Source organism: Larimichthys crocea, chromosome III (genome assembly GCF_000972845.2).
Source record: "Larimichthys crocea isolate SSNF chromosome III, L_crocea_2.0, whole genome shotgun sequence".
Classification (NCBI taxonomy): Eukaryota; Metazoa; Chordata; class Actinopteri; family Sciaenidae; genus Larimichthys; species Larimichthys crocea.
In genome coordinates, this window is record NC_040013.1 from 24,672,189 (window position 1) to 24,693,032 (window position 20,844).

The 20,844-nt window shown below is 44.4% G+C and overlaps 1 protein-coding gene across 1 annotated transcript; it reads right to left on the reverse strand.

The window, feature by feature from the left end:
* Positions 1-41: 41 nt before the first annotated feature.
* On the reverse strand, positions 42-20,364 carry LOC104930026 (sprouty-related, EVH1 domain-containing protein 2). The gene is made up of 6 exons (XM_019270147.2): positions 19,738-20,364; positions 7,285-7,477; positions 7,018-7,186; positions 6,863-6,927; positions 1,160-1,321; positions 42-1,025 (listed from the first exon to the last, which is right to left on the reverse strand). Exons 1-6 carry the CDS (start codon positions 19,761-19,763, stop codon positions 255-257), a joined length of 1,386 nt encoding a protein of 461 aa, XP_019125692.1. The 5' UTR covers positions 19,764-20,364; the 3' UTR covers positions 42-254.
* Between the last annotated feature and the right edge of the window lie 480 nt (positions 20,365-20,844).

The following is a 20,844-nucleotide window of genomic DNA, read 5'->3' on the forward strand; positions in this document are numbered from 1 at the left end:
TCCCAGGCCGTTCAGAAAATGCACCAACTGTTTTTTTTTGTTTTTTTTTGTTTTTGGCTTATTTCAGTGTCTGGAATTTGTCGAGAAAACCCAGAGAAACCAAGGCAGGAGAGCGAGCGGCCTTGACCGCTCGTCCCCTCTGTGCATTTCCCCCCCTTCCCCCATCCTTCCCTTTCCCTGTGCTTGCGTTGGGTTTTTTTAGGTGTTCTGTCGTTTCCTCCGAGAGGTTTTTTTTTTTTTACAAGCGCGTCTGCTCAGCTCAGGGCCTTGTGTCGGCCCCCGCAGCAGCCGCACCGGAGCCCCGCCCGGTGGCAAGCGTGGAGAGGCGGGTACAGGCAGAGGCAGGGCGCCACGAGAGACAGGCCGAGCAGAGCTAACCAGCGTCGGCCTCCTCCGCTGCCCTCGCCCCCGTCACAGGAGCAGGGGTCCGAGTAGTCCCCCTCTGGGTCTGACATGCAGTGATAGAGCATGGTGTCTGCCAGCCACATGCAGCTCACCCGCCGGATGCACGCCCGCCCAGGGTCCGGTGCATCCTGACACCGGCCTCTCCGGTTGTCAGAGATGTAAAAGGCCTCGCCACAGTGCTCGCACTGAGCCCGCTCCGCCCCGTCCTCCTTTCGCCCTTTCCCTCCGTTGGTGGACGGGAAGGAGCTCGGGAGGAAAGAAAGGGGCTGGGAGGAAACCACCGAAGAAAAGCCTTGGCGGTACGAGCCGCTGTGGCCCTTGTTGACCAAGGGTCCAAGGGCGGGGTCAGAGTCTGAGGGCGACAGGGCCGGTGCGAGCGGATAGGTGTAGTCGTGCTTCTGCGCCTCCGTCTTGGCAAAGTGGACGTAGGACTCGTCCATTTGGATGAACTTGTCACGCACCGTGGCGTGGCGGTAGTCCTCATAGCCCGTGAGCCAAGGGCGATCCGACTGGCGTCCTTGAAGGCGCTCGGTGGTTCGCTCCCAGCTGCGCTCCCGAGGGTTGATGCGGACGATTTCCTCATCCTGGAAGGTGACGTGACGGGGAAGCCGAGACAACGGCTGAAGAGAAAGAGACAACAGACAATTACTTTTATTTAAAATCCATGACAACAGTTTCAGAAAAACAGTCTCATCAGACACCTGGTCCTCCACTCTCTTGGCATCACTACAGGATATAGACTAGACCGTCTCACCTGGTCCAAGAAGTAGTGGTCTGAGAGCCGGTAGGGGTCGTGGAGGTCGTGGCGATGTCCCAGCATGCACTTGTGTCTCTGCGGAAGGGGCGAGGACTCGAGCGGCTGCAGAGAGCTCTCCAGTTTCTGGGAGGAGGAGTTGGATGAGCTGTCCGTGGTGTTCTGGAGGGACAAACAAACACAGGATGCCGGGCTGAGAGCTGCACTCCGATCGGAGACACCAAACAAATAGTTAGTGCGGAGAGGACGCCACGATTGGACAAACAAAAACAGGAAGGCCTTGGCGCAGTCCTGATTGGGAAAACAGGAAGTGCGAGCTCTGTTTTTCGTGCCACTTGATCCACATTTGGATCGCCGTGTGCGAGCTGAACTCTTACTAAACAACATCCGCTGTACATCCCTGACAGCCACTGATAAAAACACTGGAATAAACCTAAAATCCACTCACACACAGGTGGAGAAAATATGTTACCTGTTTATAACATTTGTGCTTTATAAGGTTACCGTGGTGACGTACGAGTCTAGTGATGTCAACACATTTGGCGAGGACTGGTCAAAATCCCATGGGTACTGTGTGCTGTATTTGAGCTGTGATGCACTTCATATGAACCGTGAAGGCAACAATACTTTGTGTATCCTCATCGATAGAAATGGACAAAATATTAGAAACAGCTCACAAAGAGTCGACATCAAACCTCCAGTTTTTAACGTCTTAAGCCGGGCAACAAAAAGCATGAAACGCTGTGCCAATCACGTAACAATACAGTCATATTGCACATTAAATTAAAGAGGAGAAACTCTGCTACAAGCACCTATAAGTCATATTTACACACACCAAACACAACTCCAACGGCAAGCAAATGAATGATCAAATGTCAAAATCTGTACAGCCTCATAAAGTCGACCCCCTCACCGCATTTCCATTACTAGTGCTCCGACAATTCATGCTACGCAGACGAACGACATGTCACGTGAAAGCTGAGACTGTGACGATTCCAACAGTTACCATTAGTGTCGCTCTATTAAGAAAACTCAGTAAACCAGCTGCCTAAGAATATATATATTTTTTTGTACAGTGCCTTCTTCTGCAAACCAGGTCTGCAAAATGACGTGATCGACGAGTAAATCCTCACGTCAGAGACGCTTGAACAAGAGAATAACTAGAAAAAAAATAATGTTTCAGCACTAAAACAAAAAAATGGCAGCCACACCTGGTGAGTCTTCTTCATTGTCTGACAGGTTGGAGAGGATTTTCCATGCTGGAGATAAAGATCGCAGGATTAGGAAACCACAGTTTTCACAGTATCACCTTTTTTTGGCCTCTCACCCTCCTCTTCACCGGCTTCTTTCTCTCCCCCACAACAACCTGTCCTTCTCCCCTCAATCTCACTTTCTACACATTCCATCTTTCCTTCTCTCTTTTCCACCACTCTGTTTGTATGTGTGTGTGTGTGTGTGAACAGTATCCTGTCCCCTTTCCGCTAAAGGCTGTCAGGGCTCCGTTCCAACTCAAACCTTGGCCAGACACTAGACAGTCGGGCCGCTGCCGTGTAGCGCGCTCAGACAGACAGACAGACAGATTTCAGACAGGCACACTGGAGGCCAGTCTCTCTCTGTGAGGCGTCGCAATGTACCAGCTGACAGGCAGGTCGTGAGGACTCCTGTCTCATCATGCATTCGCCTTTGCACGGAGATATTCGTGATGCATTTGAACCCGGTGAAACGGCTGCAGACGAGAGTTACCGGTTCCTTTTTTAGCATCTAAGCGATGAGTAGATTGTTTTTATGAATAACATGAGCAAGAGAAATGCTTAACCTGGTGATGAAAATCAAAGTTATAAATAAAAAGCACTCTTGCATTTGTTGATTCTTGCTTTGAGTTTCAAATGGCTGAAGTCAACAGAGCCACAGAAACGTGTATCAAAGGTCAACAAGCTTGTCCGCCAAAGAAAAGTTTGGCCGTGGCTGAAGCTCAGAGCGGCTATGAGATTTCTGGGCTTCCTTTTTTTCCGTGCTGATGTGATTTCATTCCATGAAAAAAAAAACTATTCCAACTGACAAGCACAAAACAGATGAGAAGTTTGATTCCAGCTTTTTAAAATGTTCCCAGATTCGACACCGAATCCCAGTTTGCTCTTAATATACCGTCTGCTTATGATGCAACGGGACTCCACAGCCAGCGAGCTGACATTGGCTAAATAGAACTAAAACATAAAAAAGGACAGCCGAGACTGATGGGAATGTCATTTCACTCATGGCGGGTTCTGGTAAAGGTTCAGGAAAAGTTGTGGGATCACCGGAGTCAGCAGGATTAATCATCCGGCGACCATGAATGCGTAAACCAAATTTAAATAAGTGTCGGTCTGCACCAGAGTGGATAGAGCGACCGTCACTTGTCTTTTTTGTTTTACAATGCCATGAAAATAGTTGCATCAAGCATCGGGGTCAGCAGGAGGCTCTGAATTTTAATATTTCCCAATTATTTTTAAATGCTTTGACATCTTTGTCGCTTGTCGTCCAACTTACAATCCACCCCAACCATAATTCCTGCAGCGTAAATCAAAGCAAACCAACTTTCTCCAACTTTAAAAGTTTCAACCCATGTGTCAAAATTTGGCACTCCAACAAGCTCCAAAAAACCAACGCTATGAATTATTTGCCAGAGTTATATGACCCAGATCTGGTGTGTGTGTGTCTGTCTGTCTGTCTGTCTGTCTGTCTGCTGAAGCTATCCCTATTATATCCTGCTCCCCACATGGATACCGCCATGCTGAGAATTTCCCCCAGCTTTCTTACAAAGCCCTCAGAGCAGCCGGCCAAAAATAACATAACATGCTGCCTCTGCTCCGAGCCCCGCCCCCCTGGAGAAGACATTACTGGGGGGAGAGAGGAGGAGCTGATATGGTTTAAAACCAGTCCGGCTCTGGCCTCCACGGCTGCAACTAATTCAAAACACAGACCAGACTTTCTGCTGCAAAGCTTGAACTGCTCCAGAGGACAGAGAGATGAAGAGGAGTGGAGTGGGAGAGTTTATATTTCTGGACATCCTCCCTCTATATATTCTGGCCCAAGGCTGGACAGAGGGCATTTCAAGTTATTTTCTGACACAAAACATGTCCCGACTCAAAGCTCGGGAGAATTCATCCTTCAACAGGGCCCGTCTCGCTCTCCTGGGATGAGCCCAGAATTGCTTCAATAGCCTTCACTCCCCCTGTTGTGAATGAGCCAAAATAGAGACAGAGGAGAGAGGAGACGTGCTGAAGGGAGGGACAGAGGAAGGGTTGGGTTAAGTTTAGGTTTGGCGAACGAGGAATAATTTAGGGAAGTTATGTCCATCCTAGCTCTCCACAGCCCCACCGCCGCCGCCACCGCCGCCCACCCCCATCGTCCCCTCAAAGGCTGTAAATCTGTGGCAGCATTTCCCCCTGTCCACGACTGCCCGCCTCGCAAACTCTGCCGCCGCTGCTAACTTTAGGAAAGGTCATTAGCACAGGCTCAGCGAGCGGCACAGAACCCATCAATGTGTCCCACAGTTATTAACATGTGGTTTTAGGGCCATTTTAAATCTGACAGTCTGGTGGTTATTCACGGGACGAGATGAGGTTTCTTTAAGTCCCATTAGGAAAAAAAGTGAAATAAGCCTCGTGTTGACAGTGCACAGTTCGGTTTCTCTGTAGGACTATGACCAAGAACTGGTGGCGTACCTGTGGCTGATCATTTCTGTCATTTCTACGACGCTCCCTGCATCTTTCCACCGACCTTCTCTTGGTGGAGTTCATGCACGTATACATACATGATTAACTATGTGCTAAAATGTGATGACAAGATAGTAAGCAGATGTAAAATGAACACTGTAATCATGACTCCAAATGGGAAATATTAAGTGCGGATCAGGAGCACCCCCCCTTTTTTTTTTTTTTTTTTTTTTACGCCAGATGACATCTGGATCTTGAACCGGTTCCATTGAGGATCCAACAATAAAATAAATCACTGTGAATCTGTTCAACACATGACATGTACGGGCAGCCAACTATTGTTTGAAACATTCAAAAAGAGACATTTACGTTTGACCAGAACCGATTTTAACCTGGTCCAAAAAAAAAAAAAAAGAAACCTTGGTCAGGTTCGTAACTTGTTGGGACCAGCCTGGTCTCATCTCAAACAGCAGAGGAAGAAGAGAACTTGCTGACTGCCTATTGAATTATTGCAGATCAGCAATTTAACCTGTTTAATGTGCGTGAGAACACTCAGCACCGACTCCATCAGTGCCGAGCGCTACCTTCGGCTTTATCAGACACGTATAATGAGACAGTTTAAACGTAGACTCTGGATTGTGTTTTGCCTTTTCCTGTGTGGTTTTTGGATTACAAACACAGACTACGAGGCTGGTCGTTCCCTCTCGTGCAGGAGGAGAGAAACGCATGTGCAGGTCTGCTTGCTGTTAGCTGTAAGCAGACATCATGAGACAATCGAAATATTTCTTCGGTTAGTCTTTGTTGGTGTGTCAGGTCCACTAGACCACATCCCCATCTCGCTTAAAAATTAGAAACATGGGACGCTATCTCACTATTTGTTTTATCATGAGCTTCTTAAACTGAGCAGCTGAGTCTGATCCGGTGTGAATACGGCTGGAGTTGTTGAACTGAAAACTTCCACTTTCTTTAAAAAACCTGATGCTCCATTTCAACCATGGCTCCACCTTCTTGACAGCACCCCCCCTCCACCTCCGCCTCCACCCCTCCCCGTGTGTTTGTATGCGTCTCTGTGGTGGCTGTACACTCCCAGCAGAGCACCTATTAGTCTTGGCCCTTACAGACAGCTCGAGTCAAAGATGAACCACGAGGCACTTCCTCTCGTAAATCACCGGGCCCTGCACTAAGCTGGGAAACAGCTGCTAGCTGCTAGTTTTGGTGGCGACTCTCTTTTTCAACTGGGGAGGAGGAGGGTGGGTGGAGGTGGAGGAGGTGGAGGAGGTGGAGGAGGAGGGGGGGTCACCAGGAGAGAGGAGCGAGGTGGTGGGATACAGGAAGTGACCTTGTGACCTTCCCTGCTGCTCCCTGGCGTCAGGTTACAGAGCGTGGGGGAGGGGGTCCTTCATGCTAACTTAAGGTAGAGAGGCCCCCGACCCACAAACAACACACACATACTTCATGTATTGTGGCAGGTATATGTGACAGGGATTTAAATAGTTTCTGCTCGACCGGAAGAAACAAAGTTCAGAGATTACTTTGAGGGGGAAACTAGAAGGATGAGGATTTTCTTTGCAATGACGAATCCTAAGAGTGTTTAGATGCAGGCTGGAGATGTTACTGACACAGTCTGACATCTAAGAGCAGTCATGGTAACATTCACTGGAGTCTATACCATACAGCCAACAACGCAGGGTGCTGTGTGTTAAAGACAGAGAATCTAATGCCGGAGGCTTGCGTGTTTGTGTGTTCATGCTCATGGATCTGTTAACTGGCCTGGATTGTATTAAGCAAACCCCACCAACGCAGCCCCGTGATCTGGGAGAGTTCTTGGCGAATTGAATTGAGAGGAGTTTAACTGATCTACCTGGACCTGAATGAGAGGAACTACGTGTGCAAACACATGAGTCAGAAAATGTGTCCTTCAGACTACCATGACACCACATTTCTTTAGCACATAGATGAGGATTTGTCACAAAAAAAACTGTATGAATCAGGATAGAAACACGCTTACAGTAAAGACGTCGTCGTCACCCAGCTCGCCCTCATTCTGGAGTGCTGTAGAGGACGTGGTGGAGCCTGCAGAGAAGAAAGGAGTCAGCGTTTTACTGACTGAGGTGAGGGTTACCCTGAATACACTTCGTCCCTGGATTATGTGGCACAGCGTACCTTCAGCCAGGTCCTCGATGGCTTTCCGTACCCCCCTATCGAACGCTCTGGCGTCAGCTGGACTCTGAAAGGACAGACCACATTTCCTGTCCTCCACCTTCCAATGGTGAAACGTGGGCGTTGCTATAGTGTACACGAGGTCCTTCCTCAGCGGACACTCCAGGATCACCTGTTAATCCGACACATATCCATCTATATTTTCCATATCTTATCCTTAAATGAACTTTTGATATGCTTTCGTTGTGGGGAGGGGGGTTTGTGTTTTACCTGTTTGTCTCGAAGACGCTCACCACGGATGAGGAACTGGGAAAAGCTGGAGGCCGGCACGGGTGCCAGCTCTGTTGGCACGAGTCGGCACACGCCAACCCTGGTCAGAGCTCCCCCGTCCTGGGCCAACCAGCCACCGCTCGAGTCGTCCCGCGTCATCACCACCGCTTTCACACGCACGATGTAGCTGTCACTGGATAGAGAAAGAGGATGAATTATTAGAACAGTAAATGTATATGTCTTTATATGAGTATATAGCAGAATTGGGCTTGTTTGATATCAAATCATTCCAACTGCATGCGTTTAAGATGACTAATATCAACAATAATGAACGCGCGAGAACTTGCAGGTTAATGAAATAACTTCAGAGGCAGCAGCCTTTAAAAAAAGGTCAAACCAAACATTAAAATAAATAATGTTAAAAAGTTTGCTATCGGTTTCAGACTCTTTCCGTATCTGTGTTCAGAGAGGAAGTGCAGTCAGAGTCCAGGTTAAACCAGCTATCAAATGAAAACATGACACGCACACATACACAAAGGTGCCATCACCACCACGCCATGTACGATTAAATCTAGGTCTTACATATCTAACATGCCACCAGTTGAATTTCCTGTATTTCTTCATGCTTAACTAGATGCTGCATCTCATTTACGTGAAACTCCAATCAGCTCCGTGCACTTCAGGAGAATTTTGAGTCGGCTGATAGTGACAGCACAAAAAAATCTCTCAATCAACACTGAAAGGAATATCTGCATTACTCATCTCATTTTGACTGAAATTTTCATTTGCACAATCTTCCAGCTAAATTGAGACATCAATGAGAATTCTTGCTTTGTTTTTATTTCTGTCAGTAACATGTAAGTTGCAGAGAAACAACCACTTCCTTCCACAGTAAAACCAAACCAGATCTAAGTATCGGTGCATGGTTTGTGGATTCTTGGTATTAATACAGAGAACAAAACAAAAAAACAAAAGAATGATAAGTGTACAGCCTGAAAACACCACGTGGAGAGGTGAAAATGTTGATTTAAGCCCCAGGACAAATATTTCCCATGAAATACAAAAACATTTTAAGCAACCAACATTCTTCCTCAGCTCCTCATCGTTAATAAATAAAATGACTATCCCGTGAACTCAAACTAATCTTAATTTTCCTGGCAGGAGTCTCAGAGTGTGTTAATGCCACGGCAGTTTATTATAAGAGTTGGATTTACACAGTGGCAGAATGTTTGAGGGCGTCTCAAGTCACGACTCTGCCTGGTCCTCGCTGTGCTGAGGTGGGAGGTGTTGCACTGGGACAAGTCAGCATGAATGCACGCACGCACATGCACATGCACACAAACATATACAATTTTGTGAGATGAAATTAAACGGATAACATTCAGAAATATGACTGTTTGCTAATTAAACTGATCTGAGACAAGATGAGACACAATCTGCATGGCAGACCACCTCATAACCACCTAATAATAATAATAATAATAATGAACATATAATAATCTCTCTCTCTCTCCCAGCATTTCTTGTCTACATCCGTACTGTCACTACGATATAAACACAAAATGATAAATAAAGAAGTCCCATATTGAGAGGAATTACAAAACATGTGACATTTTGTGAAAAAGTGAAGCATCTCCACCTCAAACCATCAAAGAAATCATCGAATCGGGTCACCATTTGTCATCCATTTAGAAGATTTTCTAAATTATACCGATAAGATATTCAAAGACTATCTTGTATGTTTCATAAATGTGAGGATCTGCTTCTTTTCTCTGTTTTATATTGTTGTAAATATCTTTGGGGTTTGATAAAAAAAAAGCAACGTGAAGTCACTACTTTGGCTCTGGTCATTCTTCATTGTTTTCTGATGTTTTACAGACACATTTTTAATCCATAAATATAAAAAACAGATGAATTGATGTTAAAAAATGATCATTAGTTGCAACCTCCAGTCACTAAACTGGAATGACCTGATTTCATCTACACGGCAGTTAGTTTGTGTACGTGCTGCAGAAGAAATAAGACCGGAGACGTGGTCAGACACACATCATACAAAAACGGGACAGATAATGCAGCTACAGTTTAGTCTATACGGCAGAACAGCACAATGCATGACAAATAAAACTCCCCGTGCAGTCACCACTGGAGTCGTCAGTGCTTCCAACAGGAGACAATGCGACAGAGTTTGAATGGTAAAAGACATTCTCGAGCATTAGCATGACAGCCACCACCCTCACAGGGACACAATGAACACGGTCACAATCCACATGAATGATCTGACAATAACAGGATGTACCTCTGTGTATTCCACATGCTGTGTGTGTGTGTGTGTGTGTGTGTGTGTGTGTGTGTGTGTGTGTGTGTGTGTGTGGGAGAGGGACGGAGAGAAAGAAAAACATAGAAAGAGAGAAAGAGGGAGAGGGAGGGAGGGAGAAAGAGGGACAGAGTGGGAGTGAATGAGAGAGGTGTTGTTATATAATTAGCTTACAGACAGTCTCGGGGATTTGATGTACACAGACACACACACACACACACACACACAGACTCATATTCTCTCTCACACACACCCACACACACACACACACACACATACACAGGTGGCAAAACTGGTTCACCAGCTCCCGCCCACACACATTCATAAAACTGACTGAATGACAGACTGACCGGGTGACAGCAGACAGCTCGTACAGAAAAGCAGCTACAGATTCACCCACAAGGTTTACACTTTAGTGTAAACACACACACATACACACCCACACACACACACATATATAAAATTATACTTTTCCATTAAGATATTAAACACACATATATAAAATTATACTTTTCCATTAAGATATTAAAAGGGGTTTCTTGTGTAAGTGTGCTGAATAAAACCTTACCTCAGTGAGTGTTTACAGAGAATTAAAGGATTAGAGATTGAGTATTGACCGTAAGACAACAAGTACAAAAGTGAAATTGTTATTGGCAGACTGCAGCTTTCGTGTCATGCTGGCAGCTATCATTTTATTTGTCTTGTCAAACCACAACGGGCGGAGGCAGATAGTCATTCAGTTTCTACTTAGCCACGTGGGAAAACTTGAATGGCAACAAAGGAAATAATAGAAACAGAAAAGCAGCAAAGCCAATGATCTATTTATGTTACGATTAGTTCATGATCTTGGAAGCTTGTTCCAGTCGCTGCATTGAATATGAAAAGGCCAGCGAGGCTCCTGGTGACTTTATAATAATCGACTGTTCTGGGTAGCTTTTCTGGATCTGGATAGGTTAGATACTGACAAATGATTAAAAACTGTGGCTAGTTATTCAGATAAATGAGCCAGATTTTTTAAATATTCGTGTTTGTCGCATGTGTGTACATATTATGTCTGAATGATGCTGGCGTTAGTTAGGGTTTGCGAACCACTCAGCTTTGTCTGGCAACAAATAATGTAACCAGAGAGCACTAAACAGACGTCGCACTCTTGTTGGAAGTCATAGTTTGGACGTAGGATTCGTGCTGGTACACGAGTTGACACAGTGAAATGACATAAACCGACCGATTTTGAGCAGCTGCGATGCTCAAAATCTTTTCCAAACTGCTGCTTTTATATCAAAAGTATCACATGACTCGAACACATGTACGACACGTTCACGTACGGATCCCACACATCCAGTCCACCCGCATACAGAAATAACACCGAATTCTGTGCTATATAAGCACATGTACTTTAAGATACACGATACCGGCTATCAGCTCTCTGAGATGAACTTGTCACATTTTGGGCTGTCTTGTGACCCGTGTACAGAGCCCCGTCTGCCGACAGGCCCTATAATCTGTGGTTGGAACACACAGACAGCCACAACCAGCAGCAACGCGCTACTTTAATACACTTGGGAGTGACCACACATTCTGGCACAAATACACACAGACACACACACACACACATACATTTGGGAACTGTGAATCTAATTCTGTCCACACGAATGCGGCACGAGGTACCGATGCTGAAAAAGGGCTGTGACGCCCACTTTAAGAAAAGGTGGTGGATAAAACTATTTATAATCAACTATTTGTGTGGAATTCATATACACCAACTTTAACTTTATACACACTTTTTTCACCCCACACCCAGACATTAATATTTGACTGAAAAAACACTCATGCACTGAGGCCGCGCTTTGTTTCAAGGCTGCACGCAAAGTCTCTTTTAGGTGGGATGCGGATGTAAAATGTCAAAAGCGGAGTGATGACTCAGTTTAGTAGGAAGATATGGTGGAAGTCAACACCTCGCTGATAAGGAAAGAGCAGGTAGTGCATGCATCACATCCTTTATTAATTTAATATGAGCTGCTGCCATCGGGTCAAAGGTGCAGGGTGTGTCTTCCATCTCAAGAAAGGCAACGCGCTGAAGCTGCCAGCCAAATGTTTTGCGCAACCTCCTATACCGCAATATATTGTTGGCTGTTGGTGGTCAATGACTTGTGATTTTTTTTTTCTCCTTCTAATGTGTCTTTAGGACACATTTCTGATTTACTGCCAGCTGACTTCCTCCCACCGTGACTCACAAGCTCCCTCCAAGCTAGTGTAGGCGCCATTCAATGTAATAATATGAAGTTTGAGTTACAGAGTATCGTGGCAATCCCTCACGGCACTAAATTAAACAGTCAGGTGCGCAAACATACCAACAGTTTTTATTGAGCATGCTGCGGCTATCGCCTTCTCTTCACCTACAGATGTAAAAAAAAAGTATTTTACAAAGCTAGAACATAAAACAAGTATAATTCAGTAGCTTTACTAATCATATGTTAGTTAAATCGTGTTTTTTTGACCACTTGGGGGCAGCAAAACCAAGCCGCAGACGCAATACTGACATATTACCACCTTGTAAAGCTGATATAGCGAACGTGGAGTTGTGTCTAAGGCCACTTTGCGAACTTCATTACTTCATCTTGGCTGTAATGTTTAAAATTATATCATCTACTGTAGTCGCCACATTATCCAAAATTAGCCACGATTGCCTCCTTGTGCTGCTTGTAAATGAAGTACAAACACTTCTATATCACAAAATCCTTAGTTTCTGTGTTTCATACAGTTATTGCAGCACGTTCTATACTTTTTATTTCTATACCTGGTCCACACCTCACAAACAAATCCGTATCATACCGAGGAAATGAGCTGTGGGTGGAGCACACACCTGTAGATTTTCTGCCAAGCCATGTTATGTTTTTGTTTATCTGCCTGTAGGCCACGTCAGCAGCCACATTAAGTCCATATTACCTCAAAAATTATAGCCAGTACAAAGACATTTTGGACGTATACTATTAGGAATGCTATTTGGTGATCTGGACCTTGCAAAGAACTGACGTGCTCTGTGAGTAATAATATTGCAATAAAGCAGTAAAGGGGACCGGGAAGCCGTCTGGTTATCAGGTCAGGAATCCAGCTCATGTGTGACAGATAAAAGGGCCAGTGAGGGCAGCCCAGCCATGTGTGATAAGGGCGGCTATACTTCCTCTGATAAGGAATGACTGGCCGCGCCTCTGCCTGATCAACAGAACCACACACACACACACACACACACCCCCGCACAGGGTCCGGCTGGCTCTGTCGACACACACACATACACACACACATGGCATGTCTGCAGTGATCAGGAAGTGTCTGAAAGGTGCCTTTTCAACCAAGATTATTTGTTTATTCGTCTGTACTTTTAATACACCGAGTGCTGACAGTGTTCCACAGCACGAGCCGGACACACAGCTATGCAACATGTAGTGCAGAAACACATGTTTCATTAAATATATTTAATTTATGAAGTGAAAATACAAACCATGTGCGAGTCAGAGCTCCTCAAATGTGAAGACTGTGCTGATTTTCTCTAATATCTCTGGATTTGTAGCATGTGTAAAGGCCTTACACCTCACACTAGGCTTTATATTTCACACGAAATGTGTATTTCTGATTAAAACGGGGTGCAATGAGCTGGTCTTATGACAAAGTAAGATGAATTATATAAAAGTCATACAGTTAGGATATTTTAGATGCATGCAAGCCAACAGCGTTCATTCAGATTTCCATTTAAATGAGAGGATGTAAAAAGAGAACAGAGAGAGTCACGGGGGTGAAGCGAGTTCATTCACAACTATTGACACTGGAGGCTCCTGAGGGGAAGTGTGATCGGCTTTCTGTCATCAGCCATGAACGCTCACATGTCCAGGCAGCTGAAGACTCATGCTGCTGGTGTGAGAGTGTGTCAGTTGACATGACAGGGGAGGTCACTAATATGCAGAGGAACGTTAATGGATAACATCCCATACCCCAACCGACCAATCGCAATCCGAGTTCAGACCCATTCATGATAATTATATAGCGCAATGTCAGTTGTTGGTTTTAAAAATAGATGAAAAATGTTCTCAGCTCTACCATATATATAACAAAAACTTGCTATATGTTCATTAATCATACATATTTAAACTAAACTGTGATCTTGATGATGCATGATACCGTGATCTTTCGTCCAAAAACAATTAGGGCAGCTGCACTTTAAGGTAATTTAGCAGCCCCTTCATCTCAGTCACAGTGGAAACCATTCTTAAAATAAGCTGATTGGTTTCTAAACCTATTAAAAGCAACTGGAAAGCCAACCAAGACCCTCTGTAATGCTTCATATCCTCTTATGCTGAGTTAGGCTTAACCGCTTTGGGTCAAATGTAAGTGTTGAAGGGGTTTACTATCGACATCTGTCAAAATGTCAACCTTTGTGTGTTTGATCAGGTAGGACTGCAGTTTACATAAACTGTCAGGTGTCAAAGGTTTATCTTGTAATTGGATGGCCTGCGGTCCAGCTCCAGGGCACCGAACCAACTGAAAACCATTTGCATAATGAACACAAGGAAGTCTGTTCTCTTAGGGCTTCCCTAGTCTAAATATGCCTGCATATTTACCACTACACATGACAGGCTGCAACGTTTCCTGCTGCTATTTGTGGTTAGTTTTAAATAGCCTGTAGTCTTTCTCCATTAGACGTTGTGTAAGTAGTTTTAATTTGATGTTAAAATGAAAACACGCCGTTTCCAAGAAGCATCTGTTTGTCTGCGAATCTCCGCGGTTCAACTTTTCTCACGACTGTGAACCCCTCTGTGTAGAAAGGGATCACTGAAAGTCTTGAGTAAAACTCTTCAGCCTGTGCAGCTGAATAGTTTCACATACTGTCATCAGGCACCAGACCGAACTAGGTGAACTTTAAAATCATCTCCTTTTACTTTAGCTGTCTTCCGTGGAGAAAAATTGGCATCGGTGAGAGAGATAAATCATAAAAGCTTTTCAGACAGATCAGAACAGATAATCAGACAGAGTGGGCCGGTTACTGAAGAAGCAAAAAAAAAGTTCACCGAGGACATTCACTGCGAGAAAGAGCTGAAAAGACTTTCAGTAACATGGATTGTTGTGTACTCGGACACCCTCGATGAAGTGAATGAAAACTCAAGCTATGATAATCTTGGTCATCCAGTCAGCTGATGAGCAGAGATTAGTAAAAAAAAAAAAAAAAAAAGGGCAAAAAAAAAAAAAAAAAAAAAAAAAAGAAGTGCAAAATAAAAAAAAAATAAAAAAAAAACAGGCAAACAATCTGGGTCCATTGTTCAGTCTCCAGATATAAACAGCTCAGGCCATTATATAAAGGCTCCGGATAGCAGCCAGTGATGAGCTGCTGCTCTGTGAAACACAGGAAATACTGTGAACAAGGATCCGTTCCACATGATGTGCGTGTGTGTGTGTGTGTGTGTGTGTGTGTGTGTGTGTGTGTGTGTGTGTGTGAGTGAGAGAGAGAGACAGAGAAAATGCAAAAGGGTCTGCAAAGGAAGTTCATTTGTGGATATGAAACATGTGTTGATATTCTTTGTTCGTGCACTTACGTTACCACCGTTATATCTGTGGATCCATATACATCATGACGTGGATTTATATTTATCCAAATATATCCGTTCATGTCATATATTTTCTTTTTGTTCTTTCTCAGTGCTCTAAATGATGTGATCACATCCCCTATGACATAATACAATAATGTATGTAAACTGCTAAATGAACCTCTCTCGGCATCTCTTTCCACGCCGTCTTAAGAAGTGTTACATTATGTACTATTTTAACAGTACATGCAAATTACTGTACGCATGCTCGAGGGACAAAAATAGACTATGATAATAGGAAAGCAGTCTAAAAAACATCAACAGGAAACGTCAGGTTTCAGACAGTCAGAAAAAAAACAACACGATCTACAGTACTAGCAGCCTTAATAAAGCAGAATGACACACACACACACACTCATATCAGGTCTCACTTTCTGAGTACAAAATCTTAAACCCTTTCCACATACGATATTCAACACATCCAGGTCCTGTAGCTTGTTGTATTGTGGAAAATGTAGGAAATTTTGTGAGTAAAATAAGAGACAAGGCCGTGGTGTATTACACCTAGTTTTACAACCGTGTGAGAGGTTTTGTTAAAGGATTATTCCTCCACAATATCTATAATTTATCATAATTTGTTCTGCCGGTGACGCATTGTATTGGGGATGAACTTTTCCGCTGTGCCGAAATTCCACACCTGTCTTGTTTATTATAGTCTCGACTCAATATCAAATGTTGCTAATGTAGAGAAATATGTGTGAAGAACAGAACAGTCCCGCTGAGGGAACACGCAGACCTGCTAACTCCTCGCTGCTGTGTTTGCCAGTTGATGAGTCCTTTTTGTCCGGGGATGGATTATATTTCATTGCTACGTTGACCTTAGCTGAATGTCACCGGGCATCTCCTGTCCAATACTGACTGTGCACATGCTGACCCTACAGCTGCACAACACACCGGATCAATACATCCGTCTCTGTGATGTGTGTGTATGTGTTTGTGTGCAAAAGAGATCTTGCACTTCTATAAAAAGGTAATAAATGTCCTCAGAAGGACAGGGAAAAGAGGGACATCCTCTAAATTGAGGACATGATGGCTGTGGGGGTTATAGTTTACTTTAGGACACGTAGTCAATAAAAGCAAACAGAACATGTGTGTGCGTGCGTCTAATCACATTGGCCGCTGATAGGAAAACTGACACATCAAATCCGATTGCTCCATTGAGCAGGTGAGGCATTCAGATGTGTGCATGTGACTCAGTCTCTTACAGCATACATCAGCAGAAAAAACAGTCCACCACTGTTAAAGTACAGACTCAGAAAGTAAGACAGGTAGTGTAATATCTAACCTTAGACACGGGCTACGTGATCAGAAGAACAGCCACACCGCTGCACTGCTTTTAAACATGCGTAAAAAGGTGTGTCTTTTATTTTCTGACCCTGCCTTAAATCTCATAAAGGGCTTTTATTCTGATAAGACAAACCACAATACACAAACTAGCAGATAACTGCACAATGATTCATTTCCTTTCAGTAACGGGACAATAAACACTTTTGTGTGGAGCTGCATAGCAGAAGCAAAAGGTTGCTGTCATAACTGAACCGTACTGCACAATGCGAAACGAACAATACATTAACCTAACTATGTCAGGTGGTCCTTTACCATTAGGACGTTACAGGAACTCGTGGATACTTTAAAACATCGCAGTTCAATAAGGCTTAAAATACTCTTCTGTGAAGTGATCATAGGCTTTTAGCTGTTAGCTGGCCTATAGCGAAGTGACATGAGTGTTAAATGCATATAAATAAAGTGGCCACAGATATGCAGCTGTTGGACATTTTGGGGCTGCTCAATCTGGATATTTGAGCCAATGAGAGTGGGGAAAAAAAGAGATAAACTGACATCTATAAGTCAAGAGGTGTGTATATCAGCATCAGTGCTTATGAAAATGAATATATGGTGTAGATAGTAGCATTTGCATGTATTAAAACTTGTAGAAGAGTAAAGAGAGTAACGTTTAACAAAACTTAAAATGTATTTCTGTCCTGTACCTTTCAGGCAAACATAGCAAATAAAAATAGAAACAGACAACAATGAATAGAATCTAACAGAATAGATAATACATAAATACAATAAAAGTTGCAAAAAAAAGGGGTTAGAACAATTGTTTTCTATTTTTATTCACGCCTTTAACCAGGGTAAAGATGATGTTTTCTATTTTTATTCACGCCTTTAACCAGGGTAAAGATGATGATTGACCCACTGTGACATGTTCTAGGCCCGGGGTTCCCAAACTTTTCAGCCCATGACCCCCCCCTCCAAAACAAGAGCACCAGACCCCCGATATCCCCAAATGTCAGATTTGTCCTGTTACATGCTGTAATGTTTTGCACGATACTAATAGACACAGATAGATAGATAGATAGATAGATAGATAGATAGATAGATAGATAGATAGATAGATAGATAGATAGATATACTTGGCTATAATATTGTTACAATTATGGCTAAAATATGCTATTTCTAAACGTTTTTAAATTTTAAATAGCGACCCCCTCTTGCTGCCTCGTGACCTTCCATGGGGCCCCGACCCCCGCTTTGGGAACCAGTGTCCTAGGCTACTAAAATCCACTGCTTGCAAGTTTTATTAGCACAATGTGACTTTTATATAAAAGTATTAATGGTCATACACTTGTTTGCTATTATTTTACTGAATACTTCTTTAAAAGCTTTTATTTTGCTAACCGGAAGCTTTTTTTTCCTTTTTATTTTTTTACTTACGTTGTGGGCGTGGCCTCAATTTGCACATCACGCCATGAGAAAATAACCCCCGCACACACACACACACACACACACACACCACGTCATCACCATAGAAACGCTTCCTTCCGGAAGTGAAGGGCAGTTAAGAACTCAGGGTCAGTGAGTGTTTATTCAGAAATATATGAGTCAGAAACGAGGCCATAAAAGATGTGTGCTACTGTCACACACACACACACACACACACACACATGCACGGGGTTGTGCGTCTTGTGCGTTTTGCAGAGCCTTTTTTTTTTTTTGCAGAGCCTTGCGCGGCCAGCAGCATGAATGGGGACGCGCTGAAGGTTAGAGGGCTTTTATGAATGAGCCGGCGTCACGCCACAGCAGCGCAAACATCCCCTACGGTGCCCTTCGCCCTTCCACCCCCACGACACAGATCTGCAAGGCAGGCATTCCTACCGAGCACGGCCCCGTGCAGTCTGACACACACACACACAGAAAGTGTCGATATGAAGGAATACAAAACAAAAAGGAGCCAGTTATTTAGTTTAGGTTGTGGCATGCTCGCTTCATTTCCATCTAAGCCTTAAAGATATTCTGCATACCTACATTGAAAATTATAATCTCCCCTGCTAGTCTGTTCGTGTTGGTTTAAACAAATATACGCGTCGTGCCGTGCCGTGCCGTGCCGTGCCCACCTGCCCAGCTTTTCCAGCATGATTCACACTAAGCTTACGCGGTTCATTCTCGGTAAAGCTAATTTTAAAAAGGCCTGTGGAGCGCACGGCACAAACAGACAGGTCCGTGGGGCCTAACACACACATTGCTTCAGCTTCTATATCGGCTACATTTTTTTTTTTTTTTTTGGCGCAACAGCACGACCCACACTGAGTCTGTGCGTCAAACACAAAAACAAGACACGCGCGTAAAAGAGGAAGAGAGACAGACAGACGCGTATTTCTCTCTCTCTCTCTCTTTCTTTCTTTCTTTCTGGCAAGTCGTCGTTTACAATCGGTACTTTTATGAATGGAGCGCGGTAGGCTATGCAAATGAGGGCGATTGAGAAAGAGATGGCGGATGAGGCATATCGGATATCTCATATCCTGTGAGACTCCCCCCTCCTCCTCCTCCCCTTCCCTCTCTCCCCTCCTCCTCCTCCTCCTTCGGTTGGAAGCAAACATACAGATGTGGCCAAACAACGAGGCGAAATTACCTCTGTAAACGCCTGTCGGGTTTTTTTTTCTCTCTCTCTCCCCCCTTTTCCATTTTTTTGACTGAACAACGCACAGTCAGGAAGGTGCGTGAGCGCGCTGCTGGTTAGTGTATTTATAAAAGGTGTAACTTCGGGGCGTGTTTGAGTTTCTAAGTTACGCTGCAACAGGGCCTGCTGCTCTCTCGCTCTCTCTCTCTCTCTCTCGCTTCAGATCCTTTCAGAAAATGTTTCCGATCCACCCACGCTTATTCCCCTCCTCCTCCTCCTACTCCTCTTCTTCTTCTTCTTTCTCTCTTTGCCTTCTCAAGACGACTAGTCTACACCAAAAAGGTGGGGGCCCCGAAAGAAAAAAAAAACCCCTCTTCTTCTACAAGCACTGTCAATGCATTGCTTTACAGGATCGAGTTAATAAAAATAATAATAATACTAATAATAAAAAATAATGCACGACATATATATGAAAGCAAGCTTTGTGAGGAGAGCGTGCACATTCCACCAAGTTGTCCTAATCATCTCCAACTTGTAGGCGCTGGGAGAAAGCGAGAAAAGACGCAAAGCGTAGAGAAATATCTTTGAGGAACAGCACTACTTACTCGTTTGGGTGTGTTTCTTCTACCATTTTTCTCGTTTCACCTCAGGTAATGTACCACGGCGGTTGCATACTTTTCGCTCGTCATTCTTTCGCCGCGGCTCCTCCGATTCTGTCTCCAATTCCGCATAAATCCCCCCTGCGCCTTTGTGCGAGTGTCGGCTCTTTGGCTTGCCTTCGACTGGCTGTAGCTCCCGTCTTCTTTTCCTCACTTTTCCCCCTTCCGTCCGGAGCCACCCAGTTTCTTCAAGGATCGCAAATGCCCCCTTTTTTTTCTTATCCCCTTACAACTTTAATACCACCATCGCCTTCAGTAGGTAACGTAGCCTATACAAGACAGTTTAGTAGCCGAATCCAGCTCTTCTCTTCTATCCCCCCTACCCTCCCTCCCTCCCCAAACACACACACACACCACACACACACACACACGAGCGCGCAAAGGCAACACACTCCGTTTTTAAGTCCTAAGGCGCATGTTTTCACCGACGACTCCGGTTCCAGTTGTGCGTAAAAGAAGCGCGTCGTCGCTGTTGTTACCGAGGGGTGGCCCCGCTAGAGCCCCATCTCTCTCTACTCCATGTTGGATTGCAGGCAGCCGAGCTGCTCCAGCGACGCCGGGGGAAGGAGGAGGGAGGGAGGGAGGGAGGGAGAGGGAGTGGGAGGGAAGGGGGGTTGCAGGGCGGAAGCGGTGACGTCGGTCTACATTTTGGTGGAGGGCCCACGATGGCTACAAACCGTAGGGGCCCTTGATAAATGACCCCCCCTCCCCTTTCCTCCTTTCCCTTCTCCGGATCCCTGATTTCAAATCCGGGCATGTCACCTTTGTTCATATAAAATTCTGTTGGGACACACACAGTGTGCAGCAATAATCCGTAATGTTTGTAACCAGTTTCCTCATAGAATATTATGAGATTATCATTTTGTTCATTAGAGGAGGACACAGTGCAGTCTTTATTTAAAAAAAAGATGAAAAGGATTTTCTGGTTTAATCTCGTTAACTTTTCTTTTTTTAAAACCATCATATCTGCGAGAGACTCTCAGGTAATCTGCAGCAGCTGCATGCAGACTCTGTGAGAGGTGAACTAGTCCGCGGATTCAGCCTTTTAACACT

Excerpts from the sequence above, each read along its gene's own strand:
- LOC104930026 (XM_019270147.2), bottom strand. The coding sequence starts at position 19,763 with ATGGTAGAAGAAACACACCCAAACGA. Across the intron at positions 7,187-7,284 it reads AGCGTCTTCGAGACAAACAG|GTGATCCTGGAGTGTCCGCT; the intron begins GTAAAACACAAA and ends TCGGATTAACAG. Across the intron at positions 1,026-1,159 it reads ACCACTACTTCTTGGACCAG|CCGTTGTCTCGGCTTCCCCG; the intron begins GTGAGACGGTCT and ends CTTTCTCTTCAG.